General features: G+C 39.6%; 1 protein-coding gene across 1 annotated transcript; it reads right to left on the reverse strand.

Moving 5' to 3' along the window:
* Positions 1–7: 7 nt before the first annotated feature.
* On the reverse strand, positions 8–8935 carry sh2d7 (SH2 domain containing 7). The gene is made up of 6 exons (XM_051940573.1): positions 8322–8935; positions 4964–5053; positions 4726–4891; positions 3516–3767; positions 1710–2303; positions 8–1630 (listed from the first exon to the last, which is right to left on the reverse strand). The coding sequence occupies exons 1-6, from the start codon at positions 8357–8359 to the stop codon at positions 1586–1588; spliced, it is 1185 nt and encodes a 394-aa protein (XP_051796533.1). The 5' UTR covers positions 8360–8935; the 3' UTR covers positions 8–1585.
* Positions 8936–13579: the final 4644 nt, after the last annotated feature.

Consider the following 13579-nt stretch of genomic DNA (forward strand, 5'->3'; position numbering starts at 1 on the left):
AAAAATGAACAATCTAGCATTTTATTTTATGATCCAAACAACTTGTCATGGTCTAGAAATTATTTTAAATTTACAGTTTTACTAATTTACAATCTGCAGTTAATGTCTTCTCTGGAATTTTTACTCTTTGAGGGCCGGATTGGACCCTCTGGAGGACCACTTTTCGCCCACAGGCTGCATGTTGGACACCCCTGCTGTATACAGTTTTGATTGCAGTGCCATAGTATGATTGAAAAAAGTTAACTTCTCAGCTTCTGATGTGAGTGCAGATATCTGAAACGTTAGTTTTCGACGACTCAGATTGAAGATATCTGTATAACACGCCAAGTACACGCATCACGAACAGTCCCAGAACTTTCCGATAGCGCAGTTTCTAACAGTTATTCTGAGGTTTGTGTTTGTGCAGGGTTTTCTCAGTATTACAGAACAATTACTTCAAAAACCCCACAACCTTTTTATTTCTAAATCGAGATCCAGAGATCCTATCTGTTGCTCGCTGGCTTTAAACTGAGAAGCCGCCCAAACAGAATGATCAACTTTATTGATTCTCTCTGGAAAATGTTCTCATCACAGCAACTTAAAGATATTGTCAGGAAGGGAAAGTGAAGAGTAACAGATAAAAATGAAGCGAGACTAAATACAAGACCAGAATAAAGATAAAAATGTAAAATACATAGACAATAAAGATAATATGTACACATAAGACTTGATGGATTATTGGACCCATAATTAAGACAAACATAGTGTTTAGATTTACACTTAATATGGTATATAGAGTAGATACACAGAAATCTCTTTTCACTGGTCTGAAACAAAACATTAAAACGTGTGTGAAAAAACATGCTAAAGTTCAGTTTAATTAGAAACGCACTGAAAAACAGGAGCTGAACCAAAGTGCAGCACGGTTCAAATATCAGGTTATTAAACACAATCACTAAAAAACAAATCTAAATAAAATGAGGAAAATCACATACAAATCACAATAAGAGAATAAATCGATGTTGAGCTGAAATAAGAACTGCCGTTTTCCAGAAAAATGCCTAACAGTAAAATTCTGGAATTTTCAAAAACTCTAAAAATAAATGGTGAAAAAAATCGACAAATATCTGCATGATACAAATTACTGTAAAAGTACAGACAAATCCTCACAGTACTGTTCTGTTTTTTTTAATCAAATATAGTTAAAAATGTCAATTTTGATGCTTTTTTAGTGCCAAAAACAGCCAGTTGATGCAAAACGCCAACAAAACACGATTTAGATTTGATTTAGACATCTGTGGATATTCTTACCAACTCTATTTTACAGATATTTGTCATTATTTAGACAATTTTTACAGTTTAACATTACAATATTCCGCTGTCTATACTATATTTTTCTACCACTCTTGCTGCGAAATGTCTGTTTATAAATATTTTTTACAGCGTAGTCAGGTCTTTTTTCCATTTATCTCGTTAACTAATGTCTCCTATCTTTGTTTTTAATAAAATGTGACATGAAAGACATCTAGCAGGCAGGTTTTATGCTGTTTATGTGAAAACGAGAGCAGCAGGAGCCCCAGGACGCTGCCTTGAGGAACTCCACAATTTATTTCTTCTTGTAATCCGGGAGAAATTTCTTCCAGTTCATGTTCTGCAAACAGAAAACAGGAAAAGACATTAAAAGTGTAATTTCTGCTCTCAGAAACATCAGAAACACCAGCCGTTCTTACTTTTTTCCCCAAGGTGGATTTGGGCTTCTTGGTCTTCAGATCCTCCAGAGACTCGTAGGTGTTGCCGTGGACGATGGTGGCTTCACATGGGATCATCTCGTAGGTGTCGTCTCGCGGCTCAGTGGACCTCTGGGGGACCTCGGCGTACATACCTTCACCTGGACCTCCTCCAGGCCCCTCAGACCCCTGGTACAGCGGGTTGGACTTCTCCAGATCAGAGCTCGACTGCTCGGGTCTGGGCCTGGGAGCAGAGTGGAGGGAGAAGGTGAGGCAGGTGACCCTCTTGGGCGAGAAGCTGCTCAGCCGGTTGGAGTATTCTTCATCCTCCTCTTCTTCCTCCATGTGGTCCAGTCGGGGTAGAGACCGGCTCCGGATCTCCACCTGAGCCGGCTCTGAACAGGTGAGTCCGTTCAGGCCCAGGTCACCTGGGAAGTCGACGTCAGTGGAGGCTGACGAGTCTGACATCAACTTCCTGTTTCCTCTGAGCTTCTCGGGTTGGCTGTAGTCGGGTTCGGTCGGATGTGAAGTCGTGTCGGGCAAAGATCCACTCAGGGAGAAACTCAGAGGAAGACCTCGTTTAGGAACCGGAGCAATCTGAAGAACAAAACCAGAAAAATACACTACAACATTTCTGTAGAAAGTGTGCTGTCAATAAGTCCTGCTGTAAATGAGGGGGTTAGAAGCAGAATATACCAAACAAGATGCTTCAAAATGTGTCCAAAATAATTTGAAAATGATTCAGAATTACAGAAAATGTTCCAGAAATGATCTAAAACAACAAAAATGTGTTCATATTGACATGAAAATAGTCAAAAACGACTCACAAATGATCCAAAATCAGCCAAAAATTCTCTCACATGATTAAAAATGATCCAAAGTGACTGAAAATTTACAGAATGACACTAAAATGCTTTAAAAATAATCAAAAATGGCTCCAAATTGATCTGAAATGACTTGAAATTGCAGAAAATGTGTCCAGAATAAACAAAAGTTGTCAGAAATGACAGAAATCTTCCCAAAATGACTCAAAATTTGACCAATATGATTTAAATCTGTTCAGAATGAAGTGGAAAATCCCAAAAAATGACTGAAACAGTGGAACTTCCAATGATAGAACATTCTAGAAAACACTAAACTTTGAACCCATTTTTCTCCAAACCTACAGGAAATGTGTCAGACCACTCTGCTTCCAAACCCTTACTGTCCAAAATTATCCAGAATGACACTAAATTTGTCAAAGACGCCTTAATCTTAAAATACATTAATATCCATCCTCTATACACCACTTTATCCTCACTAGGGTCATGGGGGGTGCTAGAGTCTATCCCAGCTGACTCGGGTGAAGGCAGGGGACACCCTGGACAGGTCACCAGTCTGTCACAGGGCTACATACACAGACACACAATCACACTTGCATTCACACCTACGGACAATTTAGAGTAACCGATTAACCTCAGCATGTTTTTGTACTGTGGGAGGAAGCCGGAGTACCCGGAGAAAACCCACGCATGCTCAGGGAGAACATGCAAACTCCATGCAGAAAGATCCCAGGCCAGGATTTGAACCGGGGATCTTCTTGCTGCAAGGCGAAAGTGCTAACCACTAGACCACTGAGCAGCCCCATATATTCATATATTTTAGTGATTTTATTTTTTACAAATTCTTCCTTTTATATAAGAACACGACAAGAAAACAACAGTTTTCTTTGACAAACACATTTTTATTATTGAAATTAAATGATTTTAATCATAAAATGTGTTATTTTATCAGTTTACTTAGTTTTCTGAGCTCATGTGTGAATCTTACTTTTGACAGAGACATGGCATCTGCAGACACGGTTCCTGTCAGCTTCCTGTTTTTAGATTTAGGCGGTAAAGTCGGTGCTGATGGAGCCTCGATCTGCTGCTTGACCTTCTGATTCTGCTGCTGGACCTTCTGGTTCTGTCCGGAGTCGCTGTGAGGATCGTCTTTGTGGCTCCACAGAGTCCTGAGAGCCTGAACACTGACTCCAGACCTGCCCTTAGCGTTGACCACATCATACAGCTCACCTGAGTCCACCTGAACATGATAAATATGTTACTGTCTCTTTAAAAGTCACCTGAACATGATAAATATGTTACTGTCTCTTTAAAAGTCACCTGAACATGATAAATATGTTACTGTCTCTTTAAAAGTCACCTGAACATGATAAATATGTTACTGTCTCTTTAAAAGTCACCTGAACATGATAAATATGTTACTGTCTCTTTAAAAGTCACCTGAACATGATAAACTGCCTTTAACCCTAATATAATAAAATGTTTTTTTTATTTTACAGATTTTTTGAAATACATTAAAATATCAATGTACAAGTACAAAAACTATAATTTTCCAGATTTTTTGTTTTTATTTTCTATATTTGTACCATAAGCTTTTAAATACATTAAAACAACAATAAAACTTTTAAAATTATCTATAATTTTCCAGATTTTTTTCCTTTTTGTTTTCTAGACTTGTACCATTTTTTAAAAAATTAAAATATTTTTTAAAAATGTATGATTTTAAAGATTCTTCCCTTTTTGTTTTCCAGATTTTTCCCATATTTTAAAGATACATTAAAATATCAACAAAATTGTAAAAAATCTATATTTTACAGATATTTTTATTTTCCAGGTGTATACTGTATTTTAAAAATATATTAAAACATCAATAAAATTACAAAAAAATCAATAATTTGCAACTTTTTTCCCTTTTTGTTTTCCACATTTCTATGATTTTCTTTTAAAAAACATTAAAATATCAATAAAATTAGACAAAAAAACATATTTATACAGATTTTTTCCTCTTTATTTTCCAGATTTTTACCATCTATTTTTTAAATACATGAAAATATCAATGGAAGGGTCTATAAAGGTTAAATTCTTTGCTCAGTTAAACTGTAAATATGATCTAAAGAACTAAAATGACCCCTCTGTGGCTCTGTTCGTACATAAAACATGATTACCGTTGTCCTCGGTGAACACCTGGGCGCTCTCACCTGGTGGCAGCTGCAGGTGAGGTACTCTCCAAAGGGCTGGATGGGGCTGACCCGGTAGTGGTGGATGAGCTGCTCCAGGCTGAAGAACGTCTCGCTGTCTCCCGCCACCGCAAACTGTCCGTCCTGGCTCTGGGTGATGACGAAGTGTCGGCAGCGGTCGTTCCCTCTGAGGAGGAGGCCGACAAAACCATCCATAAACAGAACCGGTTCTATCCAACAGGTGTGGTTCTCTGCTCACCTGTAGGACAGAATGTAGCCGACGGCTTTATCGCTGAGGCGGATCAGAAAACAGCCCACAGCTTTATCTCTCAGCAGATCCTCGGCATCCCTGCAGCAAAAACACAACCAGTTAGCAGAGAAATTAGATGTACAAATGACAGGAGACCTCTGAGAAACACAGCTGTTAAGAAAAAATGGATGCTAAAAGGATAGAAAATGGACAGAAAGGCACAAAATTAACCAAAACACACGTAAAATGATGACAAAAAGACCAAAAACTACCACCAAGAAATATAAATGATTGTAAAATGACACTAAACAAGCATAAAGAAACATAAAATGAAAGGGAAGACATAGAAAATAACCCAAAACAAACACAAAACCACCAAAGCAGTGAGAAAAGGACAACAAAGAGACACAAAATTACCATAAAATAGACACAAAAACAACCAAAAAGGACAGAAAATGTCACAACAGAGACATAAAATGACACAAAGCAACTGCAAAAAGTCAGAAAATGAACACAGTCACAAAATTACTCAAAACATACATAAAATGACAACAAAAAGACACAAAACTACCACAAAGAAACACACAATAATTTAAAAAAAAAGCACTAAACAAGCAAAAAGACACATAAAATGACCAGGAAGACAGAAAATGGGGGGAAAAAAGACCCCAAAGAGACACAAAATGACCATAAAGACACATAACAAGCACAGAGACACATTAAATGACCAGAAAGACACACAAAGCCATCAGAGAAACACAAGAAGACTCAAAAATTAAATAAAATGGCCAAGAAATGACACAAAACAACCAAAAAGACACGCAAAATGTCATTAAAGAAAGATAAAACAACCAAAATGGAGACAAAGGGACACAAAGGCACAAAATAATTACAAGGAGACACAAAGAAAATCACATTAAACAGCCACAGAGACACAAAATGGCCAAAAATAGATACAAAACCACCAAAAAAGACAGAAAATGTCAAAACAGAAGCACAAAATGACATAAAGCAACAGCAAAAAGACAGAAAATGACCATAATGACACAAAATTACTCAAAACACACATAAAATGATGACAAAAAGACACAAAGCTAACACAAAGAAACACACAATGGTTCGAAAAAAGCATTAAACAAGCAAAAAGACACATAAAATGAACAGGAAGACAAAGAAAATGGGGACAAAAACAATCACAAAACCACCAAAAGAGTGATAAAAAGACTCCAAAGAGACACAAAATGACGATAAAAAGACACATAACAAGCACAGAGACACATTAAATGACCAGAAAGACACACAAAGCCATCAGAGAAACATAAAGACTCAAAAATTAAATAAAATGGTAATGAAATAACATAAAACAACCAAAAAAAGACACAAAATGATCAAAAAAGACAAATGTTATTAAAGAAAGACACAAAACATCCAAAACTTTTTCCAACCAGAAGGCTTTAAAAGAATGAATCTCCAGAGGTCATATTAAAGCTCCTGTTGTTGGAATATGCGAAGGGCAGCGGTGAGGGTACAGCAGATAAACGAGGGTCTTCATCAGTCTACAGCCTGGAACTGTCTGTGGCTGGATCCAAGACCAGCGGCACGACCTGATCCAACTCCTGCAGCTAGACCTGATCCAAGACCAGCAGCTAGACCCGATCCAACTCCTGCAGCTAGACCTGATCCAAGACCAGCAGCTAGACCCGATCCAACTCCTGCAGCTAGACCTGATCCAAGACCAGCAGCTAGACCCGATCCAACTCCTGCAGCTAGACCTGATCCAAGACCAGCAGCTAGACCCGATCCAACTCCTGCGGCTAGACCTGATCCAAGACCAGCAACTAGACCCGATCCAACTCCTGCGGCTAGACCTGATCCAAGACCAGCGGCTAGACCCGATCCAACTCCTGCAGCTAGACCTGATCCAAGACCAGCGGCTAGACCCGAGCCAACTCTCGTCGCTAAACCTGATCCAACGCCCACCGCTGGACCCAGACAACAAATCACCATCTTGGTGAGACCAAAGGTCCAGCCTGCAACTCCACCCGAGCCAAGACCCGTGCCTAGACCCGAGCCAACGCCTGCCGCTGGACCTGGTCTGAAGCCCCCGCTTAGACCTGGCCCAAGGCCCGCTGCTGGACCCAGACAACAAATCACCATCTTGACCAGACCACAGTTCCAGCCTGCAACTGGATCCAGGCCAGAACCTCTGGCCACACCAGGGCCACGGACCACAGCACAGCCCTCAAAGACACCGGGACCAGAGGCTAACGTTGGAGAAAACCGTCTGTCTGCTGAAGAACAGATTGTGCAGCTGAAAGCTTTCCAGGCAGAGCCCAGGAGACACATCGTCAATCTGTCCATGTCCCTGTACAAAGAGAGACTGAACATGAGAGATGCTTCAATCACCATCCAACAAATGGAAGCGTCTCTACAAGAAGTCCAACGAGAAAAAACGGAGACGGAAACCTGTCTGGCTGAACAGGTCAAACAGAACTCCCTACTGAAAACAGAAATAGAAAAAGTTCAGCTGCTTTTGAAGGAGCAGCAGCAGTGGGAGAAGGAGAAATGTCGTCTGGAAGCAGAATTAAAGACGGCACTTTCTGAAGAAGAAGAAAATTCAGAGCAGAAAACAGAGCGTATAGAGGAGGTGGTAGACAGACCAGAAAAGAAGAGGAAGTCCTGGTGGAGGAGGTTCATCAGTTTCTTTAAAAAAAAAGTGGCCGGATCTAACCCCACCCTAGCTATAGTACTTAAAAAAAAATTGAATAAAATAAAAAAAACTAATTTAACAGAATATTCTTTACTTATATACACACACACACACACTTTATATACTATATATACCCTACTGCATACAACATAATACCATATATACTGTAAATGAATATAAATACTCTATATACTTTAAATACTACATATAATGCATATATTGTATATGATGTAATACCATATACGTTGTAAATACTACCGTATTTTCACGACCAAAAGGCGCAGTCTCAGTTATGTGTGCCATTACTGTATTTAACACACACATAAGGCGCACCTGATTATATGGTGAGGGTTTTATATACAATCCACGCCCACACTTCCCCCTTTAACGTTCTCATGGTGTCCTCTACTACGTCGGCCTTACAACAATAACACACACACAAGCATACAAGTGTGCGTATTTAAAAATAGAGCCGGAGCAAAACTGAGTTTGGTTGTGCTTTATTTAAGTATTGATTACAGAGTACTAACATTTTTTTTAATCATCAATAGTCGCGGGCATGGTAAAACACAGATAAAACAAGCACACAAGTGTGCGTATTTAAAAATAGAGCGGGAGCAAAACTGAGTTTGGTATTCACTTTTTATTTTTTTTTACCGGTAATCGTCATCAGTCAAACCCATGGAAGTCCTCATCCTCTGTTTCTGAATTGAACAGCTGCGCTAAACCTCCATCAAACATGCCAGGTTCACTTTCTTCACTGTCAGAGTCACTTTCCGTGCCGTGCGGCGCCTCGGAAATGATGCCGGCTTTTGCGAAAGCTCGAACAACAGTGCCAGCAGACACGTTAGCCCAAGCATTTACAATCCATTCGCAAATTGTGGCGTAACTCGCCCGGCGCTGCCTTCCACTCTTAGTGAAACTGTGGTCTCCATCGGTCATCCATCGCTCCCACGCCGCTCGCAGCCTTACTTTGAACGGCCGGTTCACACCGATGTCCAGCGGTTGGAGTTCCTTTGTCAGGCCTCCCGGAATGACAGCAAGCTCAGAGTTCATTTGCTTCACTTGTTTTTTTCACATCGGCTGTGAGATGGGCACGCATAGAGTCACAGATCAACAGCGATGGTGATGCGTGGAAAAAACCACCTGGTTTATGTCCGTCTTACAACAACAACAACACACACAGGACGCACTGCACCATAGGGCGCGCCGCACAATTTGAAGAAAATCTAAGACTTTTATGTGCGCCTTATAGTCGTGAAAATACGGTACATATACTGTGCATACTGTATATAGTTTATTTACTATACACACTGTATGTAAAGTCATACTAAATATATATGGTAAATAATATATTCACTACATATACTGTATAGAATGTAATACTATATATTACACGTATATGTAGATATACTGTTCAGGATTCAGATTACTTTATTTATCCCCTAGGGGCAATTCAGTTTGCAGACATGGGTCGCAGCAGGACAGGACATTAAACACACATTCCACATACATTTGACTTGGATCTGTCAAAGGTCAGGTGAAGGGTCCAGCAATAAAGTGCAACAGTGACAAAGTGCACAATATCCATACATACCTAAAACGCATTACAAACTACAAAACAACACTGTCACTGACATTTAAAAGCCTGATCGCAGAAGGAAAAAAAGAGCTGGCGTATCGGTTTGTTTTCCTACTGGGAGCGAGATAGCGCCTCCTAGAGGGCATCAACGCAAACCTGTGCTTCAGTACATGGTCAGGGTGTGCAATAATACTCTTAGCTTTGTGGAGCACCTGCCTGCTCCACAGAGAGTGTAGATCAGTAGTCTGCACACCCATGACCCGAGCCCAAGTTCAAACAATGCTGGACAACGTGTTTTTGTTTTTTACTGACAGCCCATGAAACCATGATATAAAAGAAAAGGTTAAAAGACTCGATAAAAGAACGATAAAAGACTAATAAAATGGGTTTAGATACATTAAAAGAGTTCAGTTTCTGCAGCTGGTAAATACGTTGTTGAGCTTTTATTGAAATGACCTCCGTGTTTTTATCAAACTTGAGGTTGGAGTCGAATATTGTGCCCAAGTATCTGTAGGCGTCTACGATTTCAACCTCTTCTTTGTTTATAATGCTGACTTCCTGTTTTGCAAGTTTTTTTCCTGAAGTCAGTTATCATGTCTCTTGTTTTAGTAACATTGAGATCAACATACACACGTGGACAAAATTGTTGGTACCCCTCAGTTAAAGAAGGAAAAACCCACAATTCTCACTGAAATCACTTGAAACTCACAAAAGTAACAATAAATAAAAATTTATTGAAAATTAAATAATCAAAATCAGCCATCACTTTTGAATTGTTGATTAACATAATTATTTAAAAAAACAAACTAATGAAACAGGCCTGGACAAAAATGATGGTACCTCTATAAAAGATTGAAAACTATTTGACCAGAGTGACATGATTAACTCAGGTGTGTCATTTAATTGACATCACAGGTGTTTCCAAACTCATAATCAGTCAGTCTGCCTATTTAAAGGGAGACAAGTAGTCACCCTGCTGTTTGGTGAAAAGGTGTGTACCACACTGAACATGGACAACAGAAAGCGAAGGAGAGAATTGTCCCAGGACATCCGAAAAAAAATGATAGACAAACATCTTAAAGGTAAAGGCTATAAGACCATCTCTAAACAGCTTGAAGTTCCTGTGACAACAGTGGCTCATATTATTCAGAAGTTCAAGACCCACGGGACAGTAGCCAACCTCCCTGGACGTGGCCGCAAGAGGAAAATTGATGACAAATTGAAGAGACGGATCGTTGGAATTGTATCCAAAGAGCCCAGAGCAACCTCCAAAGAAATTAAAGGTGAACTCCAAGGCCAAGGTACATCAGTGTCAGATCGCACCATTCGTCGTTGTTTGAGCCAAAGTGGACTTCATGGGAGACGACCAAGGAGGACACCACTGCTGAAAAAAACTCATAAAAAAGCCAGACTGGAATTTGCAAAAATGCATGTTGACAAGCCACAAAGCTTCTGGGAGAATGTCCTTTGGACAGATGAGACCAAACTGGAGCTTTTTGGTAAGGCACATCAACTCTATGTTCATAGACTCAAAAACCAAGCATACGAAGAAAAGAACACTGTCCCTACGGTGAAACATGGAGGAGGCTCAGTAATGTTTTGGGGCTGCTTTGCTGCATCTGGCACAGGGTGTCTTGAAAGTGTGCAAGGTACGATGAAATCTGAAGACTATCAAGGCATTCTGGAGAGAAATGTGCTGCCTAGTGTCAGAAAGCTTGGTCTCAGTCGCAGGTCATGGGTCTTCCAACAGGACAACGATCCAAAACACACAGCCAAAAACACCCAAGAATGGCTGAGAGAAAAGCGTTGGACTATTCTAAAGTGGCCTTCTATGAGCCCAGATCTGAATCCCATTGAACATATGTGGAAGGAGCTGAAACATGCCATTTGGAGAAGACACCCATCAAACCTGAGACAACTGGAGCTGTTTGCTCATGAGGAGTGGGCCAAAATACCTGTTGACAGCTGCAGAACGCTCATTGACAAATACAGAAATCGTTTAATTGCAGTGATTGCCTCAAAAGGTTGTGCAACAAAATATTAAGTTATGGGTACCATCATTTTTGTCCAGTCCTATTTCATGAGTTTGTTTTTTTTTAATAATTATGTTAATCAACAATTCAAAAGTGATGGCTGATTTTGATTATTTAATTTTCAATAAATTTTTATTTATTGTTACTTCTGTGAGTTTCAAGTGATTTCAGTGAGAATTGTGGGTTTTTCCTTCTTTAACTGAGGGGTACCAACAATTTTGTCCACGTGTGTATGGGCCTGAATTCATTGAGTTCTTTAGGCTGTTTACATTTAGGCAGGGGAATGATGTTGGAGGTTTTCCACAGTTTAGGGATATAGCCGCTGTTTAGACACAACTGAAACAGTTTTGTGAAGACCCCACTGAGCTGTTCAGCACAGTTGTTCTGCCACAGATGGAATCAGGGCCAGCAGCTTTAAGGACATTCACCTTTCTTAGATGTTTGGTGACACTCTCCTGAGCTATCACCAGGTCATTTATCTTAGTATGTTCAAGAACCTTTTTGAGGTTTGAACAATGTTCCTACAGGTCAGTCCTCTCAAACCTACTAAAGAACGAGTTAAAAGTATTAGGGAGATCCCTGTCATTTATACCATTTATACTGATGATCTGTTTGGGCTCACAGTCCCAATGGTTGATGGATGCCATGGATTTAATGCCCTTCCAGGCTGCTCTGAGGTCACCCTTAGGATACTGATTTTCAATCTTATTTCTATAATTCATTTTTGCTTTCTTTATTTCATTTTTAACTTCCCTTGAACAAGCCTTTCTTTCTAAAAGATCACCCGAGAAAAATATTTGTTTCTTTTTGCTAATGACAGATTTAAGTTCCTTTGTTATTCATGGTTTGTTATTAGGACACGTAATCACTTTTTTAGTCTGAATTTCAGAGTCTGTACAGAAAGTGATATAGGAAGAGATAGTATGTCAGTTCATCCATGTTGTCACATGCGTTAAGGAAACAGTTGCAGTCAGTGCACTCTAAAGAGGCCTGGAGACTGTGCACACTGTATATAATGTAATACTGTAAATACTATATACACCATATATACAGCATATACTTTATATACTGTATATAATGTAATCCTATGTATACAGTAAATACTACATATACACTATATATAATGTAATACTGTATAAATAAAGTCTCTGCATTAAAAGTTGCATTTCAGATTTTTCTGATTCTTACTGTCTGGCAGCAAATCCCTGGAACCAGTCAGGGAAGTTTCCGTTCTGTAGGATGTTCGGTGCCTGAGTCTCAGTGAACCACCTCAGAACCAGATCCTTCAGCCCTCCAGAACCCGGATCCCTCAGACCTCCAGAACCCGGATCCCTCAGACCTCCAGAACCCGGATCCCTCAGACCTCCAGAACCCGGATCCCTCAGACCTCCAGAGCTGGTGTCCATCTTGGGAGCTGAACAGGTGAACAGGAGCTGGCCAGGTGAGGCTGCAGAGGAAGAGGAGCCTCATTTGACTATTCCTGACTGCTGGTATTGTTCCAGTCCAGCCAGTTAGTCTGCTCTGCCTCCCAGTGAGCCGACACTTTAATTTTACTATCTCAGTTCCTCGTCCCAGATTGAACTTTAACAGGAAGCGTTCACTTTTAGTTGTGTTTAAACTGTGGTTGGACATTTTATTAAATAATATTTTATTTTACAGAAAAATTTCACAACAAATAAATCTAAACATACATTTGTGAGGTCGAAGTAAAAAATAAAAAGTGTCAGTAGCATTCAAAACCAACAAATGATAAAATAAACAGAACACCGTTTTATTCTGCAGAGATTAACTGTAGCGCCCCCTACAGAGAAGTCTACTCACCACAATCAGAACTGAGAACAAAAATAGCAACAAAATGTTTTAATCCGTTTTATTTATTTGGGTTTTATGAACTCATCATTAAAAACATTTTAGTTCATCAACAGATCAGCACTGATGAATATTTGATCACTATATATAGTGTATACTACATAAATATTTATCATCACAAAAAAAGCCACTAAATGAAGGTTTTAATTAAAAGTCACTCATTAACTACTACAAAACTACATTTTCCGGCGTCACAGCTGCTGCGGGCGACACAACAGGTGACAAAGCTTCAGGCGCGAGCCGAACAGGTGGTCGAGTGAGGAGACGAGAGCGCGCATTGTCGCCAAATCTCCGTTGTAAAACGCCAAATCTAATCGTTTACGCGTATTTCTTGAAAACTACAAATATTTTTGCCCTTAAATGATAATCATCTCATTATATTTGATTCACGTTACGATTCGGGGTACAATAAACACATATAAAGTAATTTC

Source organism: Acanthochromis polyacanthus, chromosome 2 (assembly GCF_021347895.1).
Source record: "Acanthochromis polyacanthus isolate Apoly-LR-REF ecotype Palm Island chromosome 2, KAUST_Apoly_ChrSc, whole genome shotgun sequence".
In the NCBI taxonomy this organism is placed as follows: domain Eukaryota; kingdom Metazoa; phylum Chordata; class Actinopteri; family Pomacentridae; genus Acanthochromis; species Acanthochromis polyacanthus.

Coding starts and splice junctions, on each gene's coding strand:
- sh2d7 (XM_051940573.1), bottom strand. CDS start 8,359: ATGAGGACTTCCATGGGTTTGACTGATGACGATTACCG. Junction 3,768..4,725: donor TCACCTGCAGCTGCCACCAG/GTGAGAGCGCCC, acceptor TATCATGTTCAG/GTGGACTCAGGTGAGCTGTA. Junction 1,631..1,709: donor AATCCACCTTGGGGAAAAAA/GTAAGAACGGCT, acceptor TTCTGTTTGCAG/AACATGAACTGGAAGAAATT.